Raw genomic sequence first — 25,652 nt, 5'->3', positions numbered from 1 at the left:
AACCTGGTGTACTTTGATTGACTGCATATACCTTGTGAAGTGAAAACAAGTGTTATTCTTTGACAGAATAATTTCATTTTGAGTCAGATTTCCAGTGTTTCGGTAAAGTTAGTGTGTGCAGAGAAAGATGTGTTCTGTTTTGAAATGGAGAGTTAGTATATATTTAACAAAATGTGTTTTTGAGAGGAAAATTATCAATTTGGCCAATTGTGTTTTGTAGGTGTAAGTCTGTGTTAAGAGTTTAGAAAAATTATCTTAAGTATAGGTAAGCGCTTGTTAGCGATTGAAAAAAACTGTAAGAACATTATGTGAAAACAATAAAACTTTATTTTATGTTTTTTATTATTCAAGACATTAAAAATCTATAATCTAATCATCACCAAATTATTCCAGTGATATAGATTTCTTGTGTGTTGCTTGAATTGAATTTTTTTTGTTGACTGACAAAACAGTTGGTTGAAGTAGGGGGTCGGGGTGGGATACCAATCGATCCAAAACTCCTCCCCCCTTTTCCTTATCTCCAGGCTCCAGACAGTCTCTTGGCCGCCGCATGTGCCACAAGAAAAAGGGGAAACCTTGGAGGAACCGTGTTAGTGGAAATAACATCTGGATTAATCACAGTTTAAAAACAAAAGAACAGATTTAATCTATTATAACTTTAAATCTTTTGCATTCTCCTTCTCATTATTTTAGTAAAGACTGTTAAGTCACAAACTACACAATAAACACCACAGTATATTTATCTCTCTTTTCTCTTTCTCTTTAAGTAAGGATTATACTGTTAATGATGGTGGACAAAAGAACCTTATAAACTTGATCTAATTCACACTGAATCACAGGAAATGTTCTTCTGTCTCTGAGGTAAATCTGAGTTTTTAATTTTCTCCCTCATCAGTTTTATTAAGATCTGTGTGTGACATCAGTCAGCTGTTCTGTCACTTTTATTTATAACGTGTCTCTGTTTGTTTGTTTCAGAAAATCTGCCAACACTCCACAAGAGTTTTCCAGACATCATGTCCCTCCTTTATATTTCCATCTTATGGGTCTGTGCCTGTGTGGGTGAGTGACCAGGTTCTACAACACCAACAAGACAGAAGTGTCCTTCTATTGAATCAAATATCACAACAATGTTTTGTCAAATGTTACAAATCCTGTAGATTGTAATGTTTCTCCCACAGACAGTGCAGAATCTCTGGTTACTGTATCAGCTCCAGTGGGTTCCACAGTCATCCTGCCATGTAAACTGACTGAAGAGTTTAAACCAACATCACTTATTAGGTGGAAGATCAACAGTGACATTGTGTTTGAGAGAAACAGTGATGTTACACATTCAGGTTCAGGATATAAAGGACGTGTGGATGTTCCTGTGGACGAGCTGCGTAAAGGAAACTGTTCCCTGGTGTTGAAGAACGTCAGTTTTATTGATGATCAAATCTTTACAATGGTACATGTGGACAATAACACTAAGGAAGTGATTGAAATTAACAATGTTAAGCTCTCAGTCTATGGTGAGTAAACTGTTTAGTGTAAAATATTGACTAATTATAGAAGTCACATTGTCTCAGATAACAGAGCTGGAAATAAGGAACAATAACAACATCTATTATAGAGAGGAATCAATACTTTATTTAGAGTTAACAGATGATGTGTTAGAAAAATACACAAATACAGACAGTACGCCCCTTGAGGCGCGGCTCCCGAAGCACCAAATCCCGACAAGGTCCAGGAGGGGGGGCGAGGCACACGGCGAGGTAGATCGGGGGAGCAAGGAACACGGCGAAGGCAGATGGGGGGAGCAAGGCACACGGTGAGGCCGGTGAGGGGAGCAAGGCTCACGGCAAGGTAGATGGGGGGAGCAAGGCTCACGGCGGCGCAGCCAGAGAGGGCCGAGCGACGTCCACAGCCGAGCAGAAGGGCCGAGCGACGTCCACAGCCGAGCAGAAGGGCCGAGCGACGTCCACAGCCGAGCAGAAGGGCCGAGCGACGTCCACAGCCGAGCTGAAGGGCCGAGCGACGTCCACAGCCGAGCTGAAGGGCCGTGCATAACCCCCGACGCACCGTGGCCAGACCCACGTCTTGATGACCAGAGTAGGAAGGAGGGTGGGAGGGCAAGAAAGATCCTTCGCCACAGACCTGCAACACCCCCCGCGGAAGAAGTGAAGCGACGTCCTCCTCGGAAAGAACCGGAAGTGGAGAGGCGTCCCTCACCGAAAAAATGTGGAGCGATGTCACCGACAAAAAGAAAAAAGGGCCAGAAGGACTGACGGAACAGTCCAGGGGGAGAAGAAAAAAAAACGGTCCGAGCTAGAAGCTATCCTGCTGGGTCTTAGTTAAGGCGGAATCATTCTGTCACAACCAGGAAGGAAGGAGACAGACCCGTACGCAGGATAGCTTCAAATGAAGGGGGTTTAATAAATAATGAAGACAACACAGTAAAAGACGAGAACTAAACAATACAAATGACGACACTTAACAAGGACTAACAATGATTAATTTAACTAACGCAACTAAAGATACTTAAATACTAACTTAAATACTAAAGACCAGAGGTGGGTAGAGTAGCCAAAAATTTTACTCAAGTAAAAGTACTGTTACTTCAGAATAATATGACTCAAGTAAAAGTAAAAAGTAGACATCCAAATAATTACTTGAATAAGAGTAAAAAAGTACTTGGTGAAAAAACTACTCAAGTACTGAGTAACTGTTGAGTAACGTCTGATTTATTTTTTAACACAAGACAACAATCAGACAGACAAAAATACAAAATAATGCAAATTATGGCTCATCCAATCAATAAAATAAATTAAAATTAATTTATTACAAAATAGTTTAAATTAAAATAATTCAGGTATATTCAAGTACTTAATAAATAAAATAATAATAAATAAAAAATAAATATGCACAAGTAACACAAATTTCCAAACCTTTATACTTTTTTACCAGGCAGAACTAGAACGAGGCAGCCCATAAATTCTCATAAACTGTGTGTGTGTCTCCAGTGACAGAACAACAGAAGGAAACACACACACACACACACACACACACACACACACACACACACACACACACACACACACACACATTTCATTTCTTTTGTGTTGTGATTGTTGCACATTTGATGCCTTGATGAAAGGGCAATAATAATGAAATACATCTCTACTCCTTTAATTCATTTCAGGAAGCCTCTAGAACTTTCCTTAGTTTCAGGTAAACTAAAGCTTCTGGTTGTAAAGCTGTTTTTGTTTCTCAAAATATCTTCCTTCATGTTCATCAGAACAAAGAGATTTATACAGGTTTGTAACAACATGAGAGTGAGTAAATGATGACAGAATTTTCATTTGGAGTGAACTGTCCCTTTAAATATGTGTGTTCGGCGCTGTAAGAAACGACACGTCTGACGTCATCTGTTTGTCGGCTCTTGCGGCGCTGAGTAAAGTTGAGCACATAAAAAAACTCGAAACAGCTGAACTCGACATTACTGCTGTGTGTACTGTATGTCTGCGCCTCGTCCATTAATTCAATAGTATATAGCAGAAAAAGTTCTCCCTTACTTCTCAGCGTAAGAAATACAAGGTGTGAACTGACTGAAATGCGTGTCTCAAGGTGAAGACTTGAGAGCTCTGTCATATGTAACCTAAAAGACAAACATGCGCCTATCTGCTTTGGCAGACACAGAAGACACCTCATAATGTAGCTGCTCTCTCACACTTTTACTAAGGTAAACTTTCAATATGAGGCCAGGGGTGCGGGTTTTCCTCCTCATTTGTGTCTGCATTGCCGACGGTTGATTCTGACATGTTTGTGTTGCTAATGTCACAGACCTAATCTGTGAGTTGGAGTGCATGTTGATGTTATGCTGAGCATTGTGATTTGTGTGTGTAATACATTTTCCCCTCGCGGCTCGCCGTAGATGGCGTGTGGGCATGCGCAGTCCAATGACATCTTTAGCTCCTCCGGGAAAAATTCAGGTAAATGCAAACTGATCAAACATCACATTAGAACGGGGGAGCAGGCTCCTATCAAACAGCGCCCATATCGTGTGTCCCCTGAGAAACGTATGGAAATAGAGAGACAAGTGGCGGGTCTGCTGGCAGATGGTGTCATTGAGGAGAGCTGCAGCCCCTGGGCATCACCAGTGGTGTTAGTTAAAAAGAAATGTGGTGCCTGGCGTTTCTGTATTGACTACAGACGCTTAAATAGCATGACTGTGAAAGACTCTCACCCACTACCTCATGTAGATGATAAACTGGATGGTTGGCAGGCGCGTTGTGGTTCAGTACTTTGGACTTTTCTAATGGGTACTGGCAGGTAGAGGTTGCTGAGGAGGACAGAGAAAAAACAGCATTTACGACGGGACAGGGACTCTATCAGTGGCGATCCATGCCAATGGGCCTCTCAAACTCTCCTGCTACATTCCAACGTTTGATCGAATTAGTCCTCAGGGGGCTCCCATGGCACGTCTGCATGGTATATTTGGATGATATTCTGATTTACAACAAAACTTTTGACGAACACTTGTCGGGCTTACAGGAAGTGTTTTCAAGAATTCAGTCTGCCGGACTGAAATTAAATCCGAAAAAGTGCCACCTTGCGAGGGATCATGTGATTTTTCTGGGTCATGTTATTTCTCAGAAAGGACTCCAGCCTGATCCTAGGAACACGGTAAAGGTTCGGGACTGGCCAGTTCCCCAATCCCCATCTGAGGTCAGAGCGTTTGTGGGACTTTGTTCATATTACAGGCGCTTTGTCAGAGACTTTTCGAAATATGCTGCTCCACTGAACCAGCTTGTTGGTAAGAATGTGCCCTTTGTGTGGTCTACTGAATGTGACGAATCTTTTAATTTCCTAAAAAATGTGTTGTCATCTGAGCCTATAGTGATTCTGCCTGACTTCAACGTGCCGTTTAAAATTCACACAGATGCATCCAATCTGGTGGTCGGTGCTGTGCTCGCCCAGGATAGAGACGGCTTGGAGCATGTTGTCGCCTATGCCAGCCGGGCGTTGAACTCCACACAGAGGCGGTGGTCCACTTTTGACCGGGAGCTGTGGGCCATTGTGTGGGTGGTAAGAGAATTCAGGCATTACATTGGACTGTCTTCATTTACCATTATCACAGACCATCGGCCGCTGTTAGCTCTGCTACGTATGTCTATTGAAAACGACCCAACAGGAAGGAGGGGACGATGGATTATGGAACTCAATCCACTGAATTGGATCATCATTCACAAGGAAGGGAACCGTCACAAGAATGCAGACGCTCTATCTTGTCGCCCGGTAACACCCGACCAGGTTGGCGCAGAGTCCAATAATAATGGGATGTCAGAAGTCAATGTGGTGAGTTCAGGTCGACCAAGTAGTGACAATTTATGTCCCTTAAAAGTTGTTAATTCTGCAAAGGAAGGTACTGCTGCGCACCTATCTGACATTCCTGATTTAAATACAATTTCCATGAACGCTCTATCTTTCAATACATGGGACATTAGGGCAACAGGCCGATCCTGACATCAGAATTGTTTTGGATTGGGCGGAGCAGTCACAGAAGCCTGCTAGGAGACAGTTACAAGGTGCCTCTCAGTGCTTGAAAAAACTTTGGACTGAGTTCAATCGCCTCTCAATTATTGATGGACTCTTGTGCCGCTCTGTCATCTGTTCACTCACCGGTGATCCTATATTACAAATTGTTGTACCCGCCGCTATGATTCCTGATGCTCTTTTACAGCTGCATGGGGCCCCAGCCTCCGCCCACTTCTCTTCTGAGCGTGTGTGGGAACAGGCAAGAAAATTCTGTTACTGGCCTTCCATGTACAGGGACATCAGAGCATGGTGTGAGCAGTGCAGAGCATGTCAGACGCGTCGAGGTCCTGTTCCGTCCCACCGAGCACCTATGGGAGGTTCCCAGACTGCCCGTCCTTTTGAGAGAGTGGCTATGGACATTCTAGAGCTGCCGGTGACCACTAAAGGCAATTGGTATGTGTTAGCCAGAGCCTCTGCCAGTGGCTAAACATTAAAAAGACACGCACCACTCCCTACCACCCAAAGTCAGATGGTATGGTTGAACGCTTTAACAGGACACTGACTGACCAGTTGGCTAAGACACTGCTAACCCATGGAGGAGAATGGGATGAGTATGTGAAACATGTTGCTTTCGCTTACAACACGTCACCTCACTCCAGCACTCATTTTACACCGTACTTTTTGACCCATGGCCGGGAGGCACGGGTGCCTGCTGAGGTGCTGTTTCCAACTCGGGCACTTGCCCCCAACATGACAGGATCCCATACTGATTTTGTTCATTCATTGCGTAAAAAACTGGACTCTGCCTTCAGCAGTGCGCGCATGCATAGCGAGGCTGCTCATGAACGTCAGAAAATGTATCATGATCAAGGAGTCCGTCACCAACCTTACACTGTGGGTGCTTTGGTGTGGCTTAACAATCCTGTTGAGAGTCGCATGATGCTGGCGCCCCATTGGAAGGGAGCTTATAAAGTTGTTCAGGTCATGGGCTCATGCGGTGAACTGGGCTTGACTTATCGAATTGTCGATCCTCTGGACTCTGATGAGAGGGCGCAGGTTGTGCATTACGACAGGATACGGCCTTATACATTGCCTATTCCCTCTCTGACACGGAACCAGACATTGCCTAATGCATTTAATTCCTTCCCCACATCATCCTCCTCGGAGGTGGATATGCCGGGTAGACAGGAGTGTGTTCTCCCTCAGAGTGACCTGAGTGCTCTGCCTGAAGAGCACTGTGTGGAAAGACAGCCAGAACCAAATGTGAGCAGAACAGGGAGGGTTTTGAAACCTCCGGGTCATTTCAAGCATTTTGTTCTGTATTAATATCACTGTTAGTACTGTTATAGTGGTATAGTGGTGCTATCTATGCTCCTGGTTTGCAATTGTTTGGGAGTTTGTTCAATGCGCTGTACTGTTTAAAGAGTGTTTGAAAGTGATGCAAAGTTAAAGTATGGAACTGTGCCTTACAATATGCTCCTTATGCACTTTAATACAGCGGTGTTTTATTTATGTATGATGCTCATATGTTTATGGGGTTTATTGTTCAGTGGTGTAAACGGGGACGTTTATTTTGTCAGGGGGGGACGTATGTAACAGACCTACAGTAATCTGTGAGTTGGAGTGCATGTTGATGTTATGCTGAGCATTGTGATTTGTGAGTGTAATACATTTTCCTCTCTGGGCTCGCCGTAGATGGCGTGTGGGCATGCGCAGAAGAGGGCAGTGTTCTCGGGAAGTTTGGTGTGAAGCACCACGTTGGAGAATAATAATAAAAAAAGAGTTGATGATCAAACAATGAGCCTCCGCTTCTTATTTTTTTAGTGGCATTTCAGTTTAGGTGAACCCGATCAGTTACACTAACTAACGCGTCCCGCCGCTGAGATTGAGTATGGTAACGTGACGAGACTGCACAACTACGTTTGATTGGTGAAACACAGTCACGTGGTAGAGCCTTAGCGGAAGTTTCTCTATCTGTCAAAATTAAACATTAAAATTGATGCGTAGAATACCAAAGAGGTAAAAAGAAAAGTAACGAGCTCATTGTAGCCTAATGTAGCGGAGTAAGAGTACAGTTTCTTCTTCACAAATCTACACAAGTAAAAGTAAAAAGTATAGTGATTTAAAACTACTCCTAGAAGTATAATTTTTTCAAAAACTTACTCAAGTAAATGTAACGGAGTAAATGTAACTCGTTACTACCCACCTCTGCTAAAGACAATGAGACACAATTAAGAACAGGTGTGGAGACAGGGAGGAGCAGACGAAGGCGGGGCAGACACGTGATAAGGAACGTAAACAAAGGCACATGGCCAAAAGTCTGGGCTGAGTCCTGACAAAGACACAGACAATATTTTATTTGTAGAAAGTTTGTCAGAAAGGTTCAGAGGTCATCTGGGTGAGATTAGAGATGTTCATCAGGACTGAGATCCTGCAGCAACAATTAAAAAACTTTTACTTCCATGTGGACAAGAACAAGTGATCAGATATGAAGCTCACAGGACAACAAAAACAATCAGTTTCTATAAAAGAAATAAAAATATAAAGTTCCTAACATCAGATCATTTCCTAAAAGGTTTTTCTGTGTCTCTGAAGCTCTTCAGATATCAGCTCCAGTGGGTTCCACAGCTGTCCTGCCGTGTGATTGGAGTCATCTGTCCATCAAGACACCTGACGTTCAGTGGTTTATCAATACTGAGACTGTGTTTGATCGAAAGGGTAAAGATGTAAATCAGGGTGAAGGATATGAGGGTCATGTGGACGTTCCTGAGGACGAGCTGCTTAAAGGAAACTGTTCCCTGGTGATGAAGAACATCAGTGTTAATGATACAAGAATCTACAGAAGCTACATGTTAATGAAAGACACACAGAAATCTGTCTTGGTCCAGAAGGTTAAACTGTCAGTTGTTGGTAAGTGGATTAATCTCAGACGATACTGAGTACAACACATATCAGTACACAAAGTTTAAAATGTCTGGAAAGTTACTGAGTGACTTGAGCAGCATGTTTCCTGTAGATGTCAGTGTTTTTCAGTCCTGGTTGAGAGAGAACTACACAGTTTAATGTTCCCACAGATCATTCTAAAGCTTTTCATGGCTGTGTTAGACTGAGTGAGGAGAACACACACCTCCTGTCCTGTATTTCACTACTGTTTCAGCACACACTCAGTCACTTCCTCTCAATAATCAACACTCAATCCTCATCTAAGAGCCTTGTGATCTGATAAAGTACTGAAATGGTTCTTAACCAATAACTCTGATCTGACATTGATAAAATATCTTCACTTTCCATTTCCAGTTGATTAAAACATTATAAATGTAGAATAAATGAAAGTGATCCAGTGTTTGTGATCCTTTCACTCTGAACAGGGTTTCATGGAAAAAGCAGTACATTAGGATGGAAAAAGGAACCTGGTTAGATTTTAATGACATGACAAGGGGGTGTGTCTAAAGTACAGGGCTTTTCTTAATCTGGTGTGAGCTCCAGTTCTAAACATCTCTTATTGTTCCTGGATAAACTTTAATAAAACACTTCATATTATTATAGCAGCACAACACTGATTATTATTTAAGGATCAGTGATGACATCATCTGCATGTATGGCTGAAAAACACTGAACAATATCAGTAAATGTAGTCTGATGTTTGATAGATTTTCTTTGAGGACACGTTTTCCTCAGCGCTGTACTGATATCTCTGTGTGGTTTAATGTGTGTTTTAGAGGACAGTGTTAATGAGAGAGGATCTTTATTCGACAAGAACTGGATTATTTTAGATGTTGTGAGCGTAATCTTCATCATCATCATCATCATCATCATCATCTGTGTGTCTGTGTACTACAGGGTGATAGGTAAAACTGGTTAAAATTGTAGGTTTAATGTCTGAAAGAATCAGAGAGAATTTTTGTTTTAATTGTGTTTAACGTGTCTAAAATTATTGTCTAATATTATAATTTTAAAATAATTTATCTTATGTTTCTGAAAACGGAAAATCATCACCTATCAGCTTGCAGACGTGCCGCCAACTCCACTGAACAGGTACAAAATAAAATAATAATAATAATAATAATAATAATAATAATAATAATAATAATAATAATAAATAAAATTTTAACCACTTTTTTGTTGTTAAACAAAAAACATCGTTAGAGTTTGGTTGTAGTTCAGGTGGGGAGTTTATAGAAACATGGCAACCCTCCCTGCCTACTTTGGGTCACTGTCATTTTAAAGGTACATTAGACAAGATCAGAATCTTTGGTCAGAAGAAGCCTCAAAGTTTTTTATTTATACTTTATACTTCTGGTCTTTCTGTGGTACTTTATTTTCTGTGTTATTTTTATTTCCTTTTCATGGAGCAGTTTTTTTGAGCACAGAGAATGATCTTGATGTGCAGGTGAAAGTTCAGACTGAGATGGAGGGAAGGGGCTCCGTGGGATTTCTATAAATGACTGAGACGAGATTCAAACACAAACAAACCTGTTTCAGTCACATAATACACTCGTGTTGAGGTCATGACTTACATCAGTATTATTTATTCACTATGTTCCAGGTTCTATGTGTTAGGAACAAAGAGAAAAAACTGGACTTTTACATTAAAGTAAAAACATTGTCCTGTTTTTTTCAGTCACCATCACACACTCAGTCTGAAGTGTTCTGACTCTTACACTAATATTATTTATTTATAGGATTTATTATCAGTTATTAATCTAATATGAAGCCACAATAATAAGCCAAGTGTTTAAGGGGATTAAATTAGAAATGTGACAAGAAAAGTGTGAAATATTCTAATAAATGTAAGTGAACAGAATTCAGTAAACAGAACAGTGCAGTTAATGTCAAAGTTTAGACAATAAACAGAAAAAAACTCTTCAGTGTTTCTTCATCATCTGAATCTGAATCTCTCTACAGGATGGAAACAGACCGTTGGACACTATTCATTTCGACGCAACGTCCGACAGTGTGACGTCCACAACAGTCAACACACAACCACAGAGTTAATGACCAACACAAGGTGGCACCAATTATTTATTTCTTTTCTTTAGAGATGAACTTTGGCATTTTTTACATGGTATAAAGTTGTTATTTTCACCACCTTCTCCTCTCCTTTCCTCTCTCAGATGGTCTGCTCTGATCTCATCATGGATTTCAGATCATCTTAAACTTCATCCCTGCACCACTGAGCTGATGTTCATCTCTGGAGCTTCATCACCATGTCAGGATCTTCTGATTTACTGCAGAACTCTCAGATCACACATCATGGACCATCAGTTACTCTTCTATCTAACCTGACTTGGTCTTGGTCATGTGATGTTACACTAAATAATGAACTGTGAACAGCAGTAATTTTTACATTTATATTTTTATTTGTTGTTTTATTTTGATGTAGTTTGTTGTGTTTATGTAGCGGGTCCTGGCTAGGTCCCCACTGGCAGATATATATATAATCCTGAAACTGAAAATATCAGAAATCTTCCTGAGAAATCAGCGACGCAGGACAACTGTTGCTCATTCTCCAGTAACACGGATTATATTTATTTTCAACTTCATTTTAACTTTGCACCTGCAATCATGAATCATTTTCTGTTATTTTTGTCTGCTTTGTATTGAAGCTCAGGTTATATCCACATTTGGGTAACAATTAAGAATATAATTCTTCATAAGGTCTGTTTTCACATAAATGCATCCTCACATATTTTACAACTCAAACATTTGTATGAAACCAAAAACAAGCATTTTCCCTTCAAACACCTTACATCTTTGTTCTTTTATCCAAAAGAGTATTTTTGTAATAATTACATTTTATAAGTGTTCACTTTATACAACAGAATAAATTCCATTTGCAGTTAAACTGTATTACATTTACTGTATTAGAACCCAAACTTCAATAATACACACATCTGTCGCATAACTTGGCGCTCAGTTCTATTAACTGAATCTGTATCATTATCACATTAACATGCGCGCGCCCATAAACAAGGCCGCAGTCGTAACTGGTCTTCTGTTGTGCATTCACATTTACCTTTTTACACTTTTAACATTGTACTACACACATAGCTGTTTTCCACACACACTGAAATAATCCACAAATGCCCCAAAACCATAAGGAATAACTAAGATAAACAATATGTGGACGTCGGACGCCATTTTCGCCACTGCGTACTGTTAAACTTTAACTGTTTACACATGACATACTTTTAGCTTACAGAATACACATCACTGGAGATTCATATTAGCTGATAAACATCTGTAGTCACATAAAAGGTGTGTAACTAACCTGAAAATATCAGAAATCTTCCTGAGAAATCAGCGACGCAGGACAACTGTTGCTCATTCTCCAGTAACATGGATTATGAGCTCATCTTGCTCTGCACCTCTAATTGTCCCAGTATAACACTGTTCGTGGTTACTGCCAACCTGTGTCCAATTGATGAAGTACGTCAGTGTTTTTATCCCATAATCTCTCATTAGTATTCCATTATATAAATAATAAAACCAAATACAATTGCAATAGAAGGAAAGGAACAAAAATACTTATCTCAACAAAACTTATTTTGTGAGTGTCACATCTACATTGCAGCAGTAAACACAGTATGTACAATGGCTGAAGTCATGTGTAGGAACTTTATAGTTGAGAAGGAATCTGAGTTCAGCTCCTCTCAGTAATATAAATTATCATAATGTGTGTCTGTGTGTGTGCCTGTGTATGTGTGTCTGTGTGTGTGCCTGTGTATGTGTGTCTGTGTGTGTGCCTGTGTATGTGTGTCTGTGTGTGTGTGTCTGTGTATGTGTGTCTGTGTGTGTGTGTGTCTGTCTGTGTGTGTGTGCTGCATAGCAGATATGTGCTAGTAGCTAACAGATTGATAAGATGAAGCCTTTATTTTTGTCACATCTACATTACAGCACAATGAGATTATTTCTTCATATATCACAACTTTATAAGTTAAGATCAGAGCTCAATGTCAGTCATGATACAGAACCCCTGGAGCAGAGAGGGTTAAGGGCCTTACTCAGGGGCCAAACAGTGTTAGCTTGTCTGTATACTGTATATACACATGTATTATGTACATTATATTGCCTTTAGCAGAGACTTGTGTGTTTTAATGACTAACTGTGTATTAAATCTTTAGATTCTGTCATTACCAGACAGGGCAGAGCTCCACTGTGCCTAGTGTCTGTCTCTGTATGTCAGTCACTACACAGGGACTGAGAATAGCACCATGGGCTCGGCTTATAGAGTCAATAAAAAGAAAGAGGGAAGATTTCAGTGTGTTTCATCTACACTGTGAACAAGTGTACAACTGTGAGGAGCAGGAGAACATTTCAGTTTAACTTCTCAGGGATTTTAATGAGATCTGGCATCACAGAAAGAGAGAAGATCCTACAAGATGAGGAAAAGAAAGTAATGCAGTGTGGACGATGTTCAATTGTCTTCTTATTTAAAGCCAGTCAGAATTTCATGATATTTATCATCTGTTTCATATGTTATCATCCTCAGCCATGGGCGTAAATACCGGAGGGGGACGGAGGGGACCAAATCAGAGGATTGTCCTCCCAAAAAAAATTATTTAAAAAATATCACACTCTCTATTATGAAAAATATATTTATGTATACCTAAATAGTTGAGCATTTAGAAACAGTTGAGTTCCCCCTCCCCTCCCCTCCCCTCCCCTTCCTCACAGTGGTTTGACCCACTGCCTTCTTTCCCAGTTCATCTCACCTACTCTACACACACGAGTCAGGTGTGTGACTGCGGCTCAGTTAATGTTAAACTCCATTAAGTAGGGGATTTTATTCACTTTAAATAAAGCGATTCTCTTTAATGTAGTTGATAAAGACTCATTCATAAATTAGTTGCGGCAAAAATGCTGATTACCGATGTAATTTTCCATGAATCTGCTATATTAGTGATTAAAATCTTACCTAGTTAACGTTAGCTTGTTTACAAGAGCTTGTTGTATAGTGCACTGTAACTAACACACCAAAGCCGTTTTGTTGTTTTTATACATAGAGCAGTTACTGTAAATTAATTCTTTAATAATTGATTTTGTTACAAGACATTACTTATTTTATATGTTTCACAATAACAGTCGTGTTTAGATTTTATTGTATATTGATGGCTTAACTGTAAACAACACAAACAATGCAATAAATAGTTTTGAAGAAAAATCTGCTTTGTCATTGAACCTGAGAAAAACTTTGAAAATAACCATAATGACGCGTCTCCATGCTACAATAATAATGATAAAAGGAAAGTTTTTCACTGTGGGGACGTGTCTTTATAAGTACAATTAGACTATTATTTGTGTCCCCCTTAAAAAAATTATATTTATTGTCTCCCCCTACTGTTAAATGAAATTTACACCCATGTCCTCAGTCCATAATTACCCCTGACACTAAAATGTGTTTGTTCCTCAAACTGTGCCTTTAAAGCTGGAAACACACAATTACATATGATGTGTTTTATGCTGTATGTAGAAGTGATGACTCTGAAATGTTCAGTCCTTTAAATCTGGTGACTCTGTTTAGAGAGAAAGGAGAGTTAAAGCTACTATAACTTTAATGTTAATGAACTTTAACCATGGGAACAGGTCACGTGTGTGAGCAAACAGGTAAAAATAAGTGCATGTGCAGGTGTGTGTGTGTCAACTTATCTATTTATCTATCAGTCTGTCTGTCTGTCTGTCAGCTGACCCACTGTCATATTCAGATGACCACAGTGCATGTGATCCCTGAAGGTCAGCTGTTCTTTCAGAGCGATCACGCAGATGTCATGTGAGGTTTAAGCGGGTGTCCAGTAGGGGGCAGTAATGTTCCTGTCATAATCAACAGAAAGCATCAAATAACAGATAAAGTAAAAGTGAATGCAGTGATACTGTGAGTCACAGCAGGTCCATTACCTAACTGAGGTGTTCAGATGTTTACAGGAGAAACAGAGAGACTGGTGTGAGGAGATCTGATCTGTCCAAGACACGTTCACTGACAAAGCAGAATGTTTCACAGCTGTTGGGGTAAGTAGGATTTACTGTAACTGTTATCCAGGGCAAAAGGGAATTCAGCTGGTCTGGAGTTTATCAGGACATGTGTTAATAAATTGTGTGTTAAGTAACTGATATATTGTGTTAATGCACCTGGACAGTGGACAAAACTCAAACCCAACAGTTAATAAACTTCTGAATTTTGATTAGTTTAATATAATTTAAATAATCAAAATATTTGTATATAATTAATATACAGTTTAGACTAAAGACTAAATAAATGTTTCTGTCTGTTTTGTCTTTTCTTATTTGCCTTAATTATGTTTTAAAGTTTAATTATCACCATGAATGAGTTTAAAATCTCCTATTTATTATATATATAAAAGTAAAATAAAACACTGGTGGTCTATAATTATTTTATTAGAGATTAAGACGTTTATTTTCCTTGTTGTTGTGACTGTAGCATCAACTGTACAGTGATTAGATTTTATTTTTGTAACATTACCTGTTGAGATGCACAAAGTTTAATTACTTATGGTCTAATTATGTGTCTTAACTCATTCTAACACTACTTTATTCTGCATTTCCAAGTGAACGATGTTAAAGGTTCACTCTTAATAAAGAGCTTCTATTGGGTTCGATATAGAACCCTGAGGTTCTGAACTTGGCCAGTTAAATCTTTTTTGAAACACAAAAGGGGATCTATATTGAACCCTTAGAGAAAAATAAATCTTTTATATTGAAACTGTTCTATAATTCAAAGAATGTATAAAGTGAAATCAATGGCATTACCTTTAGAGTTTTACCTCAATATAGATAACTCAGATGTTTTGATCGACATAATTATGAATTAAATAATTAAGAAAATATCAAATTGTTCATTAAGTTTGGTGAAATAAATGAAACTGAAAAGATAAACACTTTATTAAAGAGGTTGCTGTTATCAACACTATAGACAATTTTCCCGTAACTCCGTGTTGTTGTTTGTGTTGTTTCCCAGCTATAAGGACAGACACAGGGACCTTTTTCCTCAGTCTTTATAAAGTCAGTAGGAACACAGACATCACAGAGTGTCATAAGAGTCTTATCAAGTCAAAGGAGCATGAACTTCATTGTGCAATTGTAAAAATATCCGTCTCCTACACTTTTAGGAAAAAAGGAAGTAAATAAAGTGTCTTCACTCGTGTGAGACAAAGTGTGAGAAGCTTTTGTTCTAAGTGTGTTAAAGAAGCAGCAGCTGTATGTGTAGATGTTCGTGTGTATTTTCCTGGACACTCTGGGTATGTGGACAAACTCTGTCTAATCATCAGGTTCATCTATTTAATCATCACTCATTTAAAACAGCTGAATGAAGTCCAGTATACGATCATGCTGAAGAGCTCAGTGACTATAACTGTGACACACAGGACACCAGCTTTACAACATATCATTTATAGATGTGTTGAACTACTACTAGGGTTTGGAGGATGTCAGGAGAACTCAGGACCAACAGTAAAGTGTGCTGGAGGAGGGATAATGGTTTAGATAGTCATGTGATTCTATCATGTGCAGATGTTTAGGGAAGAACCATTTCCTGTTCCAGCAAAGCGATACCCGTGTGCACAAAGCAGCTCCATGAAGACATTGTGTGAGATGTAGTAGCTCAGTGGTTAAGATGGTTGTGAGTTCAAATCCCAGGTCCACGAGCTACCACTGAACACTGTAATATATAATATGTTGAGGTGAAGGTTGGAGTGAAGAACTCGAGTGTCCTGCACTGAGCCCTGACTGGAACTGGAGTCTCCTTAACATCTCAACATCAGAGTCTGATCTCACTGATGCTCTTGTAGCTGAATGAGTTCACACAAAACCCCCACAGCAAAAGACAGTAAATCCATTTTAATGTCCACATAAAGCACTTATTAGTGTGATAATGTGGCCTTATTCCTCTAACCCTGTAGTATAAATGTATAAATGACAGGTTTATTAACATTTAACTTTGTTTTGATGTAGAAAATGTGCACCCAGAACTTCAGAGACTGTTCTTCAAAACTTCTTTCCTTTCTACTCACGTCTTGGTTTGCTAACTGTGCAGGTAACAAACTTCAATAAAACATTATGAGAAATAAGAGAACATTCCTGAAATGTTGCTAAATACTCGTTTTTTCATCTTCCTCTGTCTGCAGTTCCTCAGAATATATCTGCTCGAGAGGGATTCACTGTTGTCCTGCCGTGTAAATTTAAGGTCATGTCTCTCCAGAGACTGTATGTCAAGTGGCGCACGGATCAAAAGGTGGTGTTTATACGTCTGGATAACGACTCGTATCAGGGTGAAGGATACGAGGGTCGTGTGGACGTTCCTGAGGAAGAGCTGCGTAAAGGGAACTGCTCTCTGGTGATGAAGAACATCAGTGTTACTGATGCAGGAATCTACAGGAGCCACCTGAAGACGTTCACTCAGAGTGTAGAACTCTCAGTCGATGGTAAGCCTCCAGACAGACGTCACAAATAAGGAACGGTTAAAAAACTCATTTTATTTCTTTCACAATTTATTTCTACTTATTATTTATGTTATTAATTTTTATTATTAATTTATTACTTTTTTTTTTACATATGATTAATTTTTGATATTATTTTTCCAACTTTTTATACATCCAAGAAAGTCACATTGTACTTTTTATCCATTCGTCATTTTAATGTCCAGAAGACAAGATCTTCTTCTCACTTACATTATAGCAGCTTGTCATGAGACGTCTATAAGCCAAAAAACACACAGCTTGTGATGTTACTGACAAACTGAATGAAGAACTGCTTCCACACACACACACACACACACACACACACACACACACACACACACACACACACATTTCTCCACACAGAAAACACCATATCAATTATATAAAAAAAATCTGTAAGCTGTTGCTATAGAAACAATAATGTATTAGAGTGAGTGTATTAATATAAACCTGCCATACAGTCAGGGCTGCCGTTAGAGAGAATTAATCAACACCTTCTGTCCAATCAGTGTCCAGAACTCATCAGTACTGTGGTTTAAAGGTTTAGATTAGATTAGATTAGATTAGAACCGACTTCACAGATGGCTGAAGTTATCTTGGCCTGTAGATTTTTATTTTCTTTTTTTTTTTCTTTTTCTTTCTTCTATGTTCTCTGCGCACAAAGAAACCCCAGAAAAGCCATCTGTCTCAGGTGAGAAGAGGAGATAAAACTCTGAAAACTGAAACGCTGCAGAACATTTAACATAAAGCAGCTTTGAGTTTAAACCAACACCGTGAGCTCAGTAGATTCTTATAAACCAACATTCTTTAAAATTCTCCATTTACAGTAATTTAACATTTATTTTGAAGGTTATTTTGTTTTACTTTTATTCAGTTGATTTTATTTTTATTTTTAATTTCTTTATGTATGGCGTATTAAAAGAATTCCTTGTATGTATAACAGTATATGTAGAATATTGTTCTGCATGTATACAGAATGACAACATGAAGTATTTCTCTTTTTACTGTATAGAAATTAAATCACAGCACATCAGAATTTTATCTTTAAAATACGCAGAAATAAAATAAAATCTAATCTAAACAAATAAATAAATAATCAGTTTGGAGTGAAAACTTTTTGGGGTCCTGTGTTTACAGTGTTGGAAAATAATTTCTTCAAACTTCTGCTTTTGAATTCCAACCATGAATTTGTCTCCTTCCAGGTGACGCAGTAGTGAACTCTCCTCATCCGCTGGTCATCATCACATCACTGCTCACCTTTTTACTCTTTCACTCCTGTAGCAAGGAGTTAAAGTCATCACAGCCTCCTGTGTAGTGAAGACTCAGATATACACTGTAAAAAACACTGTAAACTTTTCACCTGGAGGAAAATTCACCTTTCTGTTAAACGTCTGCAGTGTTGAACCATCGTGTCATGATCTAACAATCCATCAGGATCAGGATCAGGATCAGACAGATAGCAGGAAAAACAGCTGCTTTAGATATTAGAGGAAAAAATCAGTGAATTAATTCTGATCCTGAAACAAATAGAAAAGTTTGAATTTGGAATTAGATTTTTAGATGCTGTTAATGTTTACATCTGTTTCTTTAGTTTATTCATATTGGATAGATTCTTTTGGCTTTATTATGTGTAAAGTTTATACTAATTACTGGTGTCATGTTTCTAGATTTTTATTGGTTCCAGTATTTAAGAAATATTTTATAGCTTAGTAACTTTTCATGAAAAACAAACCAAACAAACAAAAAACAAACAGTACAGGAACTTTGCTGCTCCTCAAGGTTTCAGTAACATTATAAAAAAGATTAAAAGTTGTTTTGTGCCAAATCTAATAGATATAAAACCACATGTGAAAAATCATCACTGTACTGTTCTCTGGCCAGATGTGTAACTCTGCAGCTCTACACACTGTCCTCTGGCCAGATGTGTAACTCTGTCTCAGTTTCCAGCACTGAAGGGAAATGTTGCTGATTTTTTTTTTTTACCAATGTAGCTTTCAAAGAAATACTAGATGTTTTTGTAGTTTTTTTTTTTTTTTTTTTTTTAACTTTGAGCATTTAGAACTTTATACTTTGCAAAAGGAAACAAAAAGAAAAACCATCAGACCTTCACTGTGTCGTTCAGAACAGGTTCCTGTGAGGAAATACAGGCTTCATGAGCATGACGTTATATATTGAGCAGAATCTTCCATAATGTGAAGTTAATGGAGTTAGTTGTAACTTTTGTCTACAAGTCTATATAAGGAGGAGTGTCTGTTGTATTTAACTGGGAAAAAATCATAAATAAATTACTTGATTAAAAACTTAAATACTGCTGTCTGTGTGTGTGTTTGTGTGTGTGTGTGTGTGTGTGGGTGTGTGTGTGTGTGTGTCTGTGTGTGTGTGTGTGTGTGTGAGAGACATGACTCATAAATCACAATCATAGAAGTGAGATGTAAATAAATTGTAAATATAAAGTTACGTTTGATTATTTGGTCTAAATATCTAGCTGTCACTATCTGCTAGCTTGTGGAGCTAATTTTGAAAAGCCTCTTGGTGCTCTTCATATTTTAGGAGAATTAAACACATGATGTGTCCAGTGTGTGTAAGTCTGTGGTACCAGGAGAGGAACTTGACATGATCTTCTGATCTTCTGTTGTAGCTCATTCACCTTAATGTTTCATGTGTTGTGTCACTGGGATGATTATCTGAGTTACTTTAATACATTCTACTTCAAAGCATGTGTCTATTTACAGACCATTTATCCAGCAACATGGACATTTACTTTACACACAGTGTTGTTCTTTCAGTTGCTCCTCAAACACACCACGTTCTCTTCTTCCAAAGTAAGACTTGATGATATTTACTGTGCTTTTGTTATTTACAGTATTTGTAGTATGAATATCAGTATTAACTCTTAACACAAACTTCAGGTTTGGGTGAAATAAAGCTTTATGAAGCTTTGAAACTTTTCCCTGAACTTGTTTTCACGCAGCACAACCTGGTGCACACTGACCTCTAGTGGTCATAAGGTTAACTGCAGTTATGTCCAACCAGGATCCAGCAACTTTTTCATTGTTTCTTGTAATAAATTAATCACTTTTCTACTCTATTTTTTATGTGCTTTATGGTTTTTAGTCTTTCATATGTTGTGTAAATGTGGATGTATTACACAATGGATCAATAAAGAAGGCTATTAATGATATTATAAATTCATTAAGTTTAAGTCAATAAGTTTTTTAAAAATCTGCTTTGATCAACACATTTAACTTTATTCACTTAAGGATCTCAGGCCTCCAATCCCACATCCAGCAAGGTCCTGAAAGAGAAGTGCAGTCTCTGTTTTACCTGCTAGAGTTTGTGTTTGGTGAGTTTTTAACTCTAACCTGCCAGCAGCTCTTAGTCTCTGTATCACAGCTGATCCCATCATCTTAATGAACCAGACCATCGTACACAGTTTAACAACTATGACAAGTTCACATTTTATTCTTATTTAAAACTTAAAGCTTGGAGAAAGACTACAGGCCCATTTGTAACATAAGGCATGTTGTGTTAAATAAAGGGTTTCACTCAAAGTTCACAAAACAATAGACTCTTATTTACATGTTCTGTATCATGACTAACCCTTATTTACAGGGTTAGTCATAATACAGTCCCCTGGAGCAGAGAGGGTTAAGGGCCTTACTCAAGGGCCCACAGTGGCAGCTCGGCAGTTGCTGAAGAAAGAAAAAAGAACCATTATTAAGATTTTGGGCCATCATGAGATACAACAATATTTTCCTGGCAATGAATCCAAAAACTGGAACTATAGTGAGGTGTGTGTGACTGTGTGTGTGTGACTGTGTGTGTGTGTGTGAGTGTGTTTGCTCTAGTTAAACTAAATGAAACTAATTTATTATGATGATTGAGAAGAAGATTTTTTCCAGAGTTTCTTCTGCACCAGCGTCCTCAACTGCCTCTGTGTTAAAGACGAGTTCTGACGACTTAAAACCCAATTAAAGAAGAAAAGAAATAGATCACTAAGCTCAGCTTAACAGTTCTTGGAGCATTGTAATGTTCTTGTTGTTTTTTTGTTGTCAATAGAACAGAACTGTAGATTTGTGTAACTGTATTTTCTATTTTGTATTTATTTCCCACCTCACAAAAAAGTTAATTCTCAGAATTTATTATTGCTTTAACCCATGATAATGTGATACACATAAAGTATGCATACAATTGTGTTTTGTTTCTCTGGAATCTGTATATTGTTATAAGTTCAATGATTACATCATTTCTTATGCAGTGTGCAAATTAAAAATGTATATTGGTTTATGGGGGGACTCTTATTTTGATATTCTGTCCCAGGAGTGACTGCGTGTTCACATGTGAGCTGTGACTCTCCCATTCTGTTCATTTACATGTAAACACACGTAAATAATAAGAGAACCCGTTAAATATAGAACAGTGACTGCTGTATGGTGTATTAGTGTGACTATGGTGTATTATGACTTTTTGTATGTTGTCTCTTTAATATGAGGAAAATGATGTAAATATGTTCCAGTGATCATTATATCTAACTATATAGACTTATTAAGTGTGTTTGGGTTATAAAATATTTACTCTTTCAAGTTAATGCGTTAAAATAGAGAGTTAAATGCAGTGGCGGTTCTAGACCATTTCAACTGGGGGGGCCAAGCTGGGGCCAGTTGTATTGTTAGAGGGGCCAGTTACATTTAGACCTTATTGTTGTCATATCACTTTCTGCATTGCACTGCAGGCATTAACAGGCAAAATACCATGTTTATGATCATTTAACAATGTATTTGCATTTCAACTTTATTTTTTACATTTGCATTATATATTCAGTATCAGTCACAGTAACTGTTTTCTACAATTTTTGTGTTTTTTTTTTTTTTGCAAAAACATCAGCAAATTCATCTAGATTTAAGGCCTTTGCCCTCCTTGACTCAATACTTAGAACACCTAAATTGCTCAATCTGTCATCTGGTCCCACATCACAGTTCTTGGGTATATATTCATCATTGGCTGCACAGGTGGTTCTTCATTTACATAAATATTGAGAAATGCACTTATTACTTCATCTGTCTATCTTAGTATTTTTCAGTTATATATATATATATATATATATATATATATATATATATATATATATATATATATATATATATATATATATATTACCACCCTAATTTTTACTCTTTGTCATGTCTTTTTGTTGTTATTACTACAATTATATACAAATTTATTTTGTTGCTATTACTATTACCTGAACCATCTGGCTCTGTCTCACTGTCTACCTTATCTTTTCTTTGTCCTTCTATCTCTTCATTTTGGTGAGAAATATAGAGCTGTATACAAGCTGCAATGGGGACCAAGAAGCTTCTGAATTAATTTACTGAAAATAACTGACTTGCTAGGTAACTAACTCAGAACCATGAGTTTGTTGATCATATATTTTATCCCTTTTCAAACTGCCACAAACTAACAAATGGCCAGAAAGTTTAAAAAGTAAAGTTGACTCACAACTTTACTTAAGTGAGATTAGCTGATCTAATGTTATGCATTTACATATGCATTACTTCTGTAATGCATTTAATACAAATACAACATATTAACAACTTTACTCATCTCTATATTTCCTTCTTTGTTTGAAGTCTTCAGCTATAATATTCGCGCAAAACTTTCACCAACTTCTGAGTAAAAAAATCTACAGATGAATGTTCTATGATGCTGTTGTGTTCCGCTTTAAGCAGTCCCTCTAAAAAATGTGTGGGTTACATTTCTGTTCCGCATTGCCACTGTCTAATAACGGATGTAAAAAACAACGATTGCAAAAAACAGTTTTATGAAAATTATTTTACACTCCACATTTAGGGGGCCACAAGGCCACATTAACCGCTAGTGGTTAAATGTCTTAGAGAAGCTCATTCTGTTATAGCGTTTCGCGCGCTTTTGGTGGTCACGTGATCGGTCATAACCGATCCTATAACAGAATGAGCTTCTCAGAGAAAATCGGGCACTGAGGGAAGGTGAAAAAAGCACAATCTCCTGTTCTAAATACTCACCTGTGAGGGAAAAAGTAGTCAATTGTGTTATTATTTACAATATACAATATTTTAAGAAGACAGCGGTTTGAAATATATATGTTTACACTATATATATATATTAGTAAATCTAATTCTAAATCATATGGTCTTTATATTATTATTATAAATATTAGTATTGATGTGTACAAAATGTCTGTGGAGTATTGAGGTCTTAAGAAAAGAGCAAACTGAAGACATGAGGCATGATAAATGGTAAAATATGATTTATTGTGATAACAGTGACATTAAAGTGATGGAAAAGAAAGAAAGACAACAGAATGTGAAGCAAAGTTTTAAAAACAACTGTATTGACCTGAAGTTAATTTCTGAAGTTGATTGTGCACTAAATAAACATACCAACAGATGAGCTGTGAAAGAACAGACGTGACTCTACCATTCTGTTCATTTTATTCTGTTTTTACAGTAATCTGTCTGACGGGTCTCCGGAGGTGGGGCCTGCAACACTAACATTAACATTTAAAAAGTCTCATCATTTAGAGACAGTAAATTATTATGCCAAAAGTCTGTGCTTCTGTCCTACTGTTTAAATCAGGGAACAGATCTGAGTGAATGGATTCCTCTGTTATTGTCTGTTATTGGCTTTAACCCAGATGAAGTCAGTCTTTGGTCACTGTGTTCTTGGTCCTTGAATATTTTACAGGATGATTTTGTGAAAACAGTTCAGAATGTCCTGGATTATACCCACATACAGCTTGTGAATTAGTCATAGTCCTTTATGAAGCTTGCTTTGATAAAATGTCTACTGTATAGTGTGTGAAGGTTTATTTATAGTTTTCTGTCTAGAATGTGATGAAGCTGAATGTGTTGAAGCTGAACGTGTTGAAGCTGAACGTGTTGAAGCTGAAGGTGTTTCTGTGACATGATTCTCCTCATGACTGGTTATTTCATGCTGCTGAAGCTGATGGTGATTTACAGTGTCATGACTTTTGTGTTGTTAAAATATAACATTATACTGTATGATAACATTTACAATGAAACTGAAATTATTCACACATTTAAAGAAGTCTATTAACTGTAGATATCTAGATATATTATTTTGACACCTGACACTTGTTTGTTGTAGAACATCTTCACACATTGAGGGCATCATGACCTGCTTTTCTCCACTAGTTATTCTGTGCATCACCATCTTTGTGGGTAAGTAACTTTTATTTTCATAAAACAGACAAAACATAATGTTATTAAAATAAGTTTCCTGTCCAGATTCATCTAGACTTTAAATTTCCCATCTCAGGTCTCATCTCTGCAGCTCAGATCACTGTGTCTGGTCATGTGGGTTCTACAGCTGTCCTGCCGTGTGAACTGCAGAGTGTAGACACTGAAATACTGTATATTAGGTGGAACATTGATACTGAGACTGTGTTTGAGCGACGGGGTAAGGAGACATATCAGGATGAGGGATATGAGGACCGTGTGGACGTTCCTGAGGAAGAGCTGAGGAAAGGGAACTGTTCCTTGGTGTTTAAACACCTGAAACTTACTGATACAGCTGACTACATGAGCTACGAAGTAGTGAGAGGCACCAGGAGATTAAACAGGGTAAAGAGATCTGAAACACCAGAACTAAACCTGATCAGCAAAGTTCATCTCTCAGTCAAAGGTGAGTGAGTTATTGTCAGTAGAACACACACTGATCATTACACACATCAGAAAACAAAACTTACCACAGCAGTTCACAGACAGATAAAGTCCAGGTACTAAAGACTTACGATAGGAAGAATGAATTTATTAACATTATGCATGTTTTCCAGTACTACTGGACTTTTGCACTACACATCAAAAGCTCTAGAGTAGATCTAGTGTTAGGTGCAACAGGAGAACACAAAACTGTTTAACATTCATTTTCTTTTCTTCCTAAGAAACACCTGAGGAAGATTTTAATGTATGGATGACTGGTGAGTGCTGAGTTTAGAAATCTACAGGAAGAGATATTCCAGTCGAAATACACAATAAAGGACAATAATTACTTTCCTTCTTCTTTTTTCCTTTTCTCTCTAGATGATGCAGGAGTGGACCTCAGATCATCCTCCTTTCTCTTCTTGCATGTTTGTGTCCTTCACTTCTGAGTAGAAGCATCAAAGGAGCAGCGTAACATTACAGACAACTGGACATTAGAATATTCATTAATAGTTAAAATCTAATTTTATATAAACTAATATAATTTATCATTTCAGCTTACTTTGCTGCTTACTGATGATCCACGAGAGTAAACTCCTGACTGTGATAATGCACTGGCACTGGAGACTCCTTCCACACACATGAACATAAAATGTAATGAACTGTTGGAATAGAAACACTATTTATAAGAAGGAGCACTTTAATGATATCTGTGATAAAAATTTATATAGTTTTTAAATATCCAAATTTGGAGCTTCTGTAATTTCAGTTGATGGAAAAAAAAATTACACACTACAACAAATACCTCATATGCTGCCTCCTAAACAGTGTTGTTTAAAAGGAAAAACAAAAAAAAGAAGAAAAGCAAAAGACCAGTTTCAAAGCTACAGTATAAGAATAAAATTTCAAGTCAAGAAGATTTTATTGTCATTTCAACTCTGTTACACTAGACAATTTGTTAAATTGA

The 25,652-nt window shown here is 37.8% G+C and overlaps 1 protein-coding gene and 2 long non-coding RNA genes across 4 annotated transcripts; all 3 read left to right on the top strand.

The window, feature by feature from the left end:
• The first annotated feature begins 777 nt into the window (after positions 1-777).
• LOC132857211 (uncharacterized) lies at positions 778-1,293 on the top strand. Its single transcript, XR_009649507.1, has 3 exons — positions 778-861; positions 976-1,059; positions 1,179-1,293. It is a non-coding gene; the product is annotated as an uncharacterized LOC132857211 (long non-coding RNA).
• Positions 1,294-8,465: 7,172 nt separating this feature from the next.
• LOC132857230 (uncharacterized) lies at positions 8,466-11,393 on the top strand. Its single transcript, XR_009649512.1, has 4 exons — positions 8,466-9,362; positions 9,518-9,549; positions 10,420-10,522; positions 10,629-11,393. It is a non-coding gene; the product is annotated as an uncharacterized LOC132857230 (long non-coding RNA).
• Positions 11,394-14,166: 2,773 nt separating this feature from the next.
• Positions 14,167-19,291, top strand: LOC132857416 (programmed cell death 1 ligand 1-like). 2 transcript variants are annotated; one of them, XM_060887369.1, is made up of 5 exons: positions 14,167-14,520; positions 16,480-16,561; positions 16,653-16,949; positions 17,650-17,676; positions 18,188-19,291. In XM_060887369.1, the coding sequence occupies exons 2-5, from the start codon at positions 16,483-16,485 to the stop codon at positions 18,298-18,300; spliced, it is 516 nt and encodes a 171-aa protein (XP_060743352.1). In that variant the 5' UTR covers positions 14,167-14,520; positions 16,480-16,482; the 3' UTR covers positions 18,301-19,291. The 2 variants fall into 2 exon arrangements, with proteins under 2 accessions (XP_060743352.1, XP_060743353.1); XM_060887370.1 differs by lacking the exon at positions 17,650-17,676.
• Positions 19,292-25,652: the final 6,361 nt, after the last annotated feature.

The sequence above is a fragment of the Tachysurus vachellii genome, chromosome 14, assembly GCF_030014155.1.
Source record: "Tachysurus vachellii isolate PV-2020 chromosome 14, HZAU_Pvac_v1, whole genome shotgun sequence".
NCBI classification, from domain to species: domain Eukaryota; kingdom Metazoa; phylum Chordata; class Actinopteri; order Siluriformes; family Bagridae; genus Tachysurus; species Tachysurus vachellii.
The sequence above is the reverse complement of the archived record's forward strand: the minus strand, read 5'-3'. Positions and strand labels throughout refer to the sequence as shown.

Excerpts from the sequence above, each read along its gene's own strand:
- LOC132857416 (XM_060887369.1), top strand. The coding sequence starts at position 16,483 with ATGTGCACCCAGAACTTCAGAGACTGTTCTTCAAAACTTCTTTCCTTT. Across the intron at positions 16,562-16,652 it reads TTGGTTTGCTAACTGTGCAG|TTCCTCAGAATATATCTGCT; the intron begins GTAACAAACTTC and ends CTCTGTCTGCAG. Across the intron at positions 17,677-18,187 it reads AGAAAAGCCATCTGTCTCAG|GTGACGCAGTAGTGAACTCT; the intron begins GTGAGAAGAGGA and ends GTCTCCTTCCAG.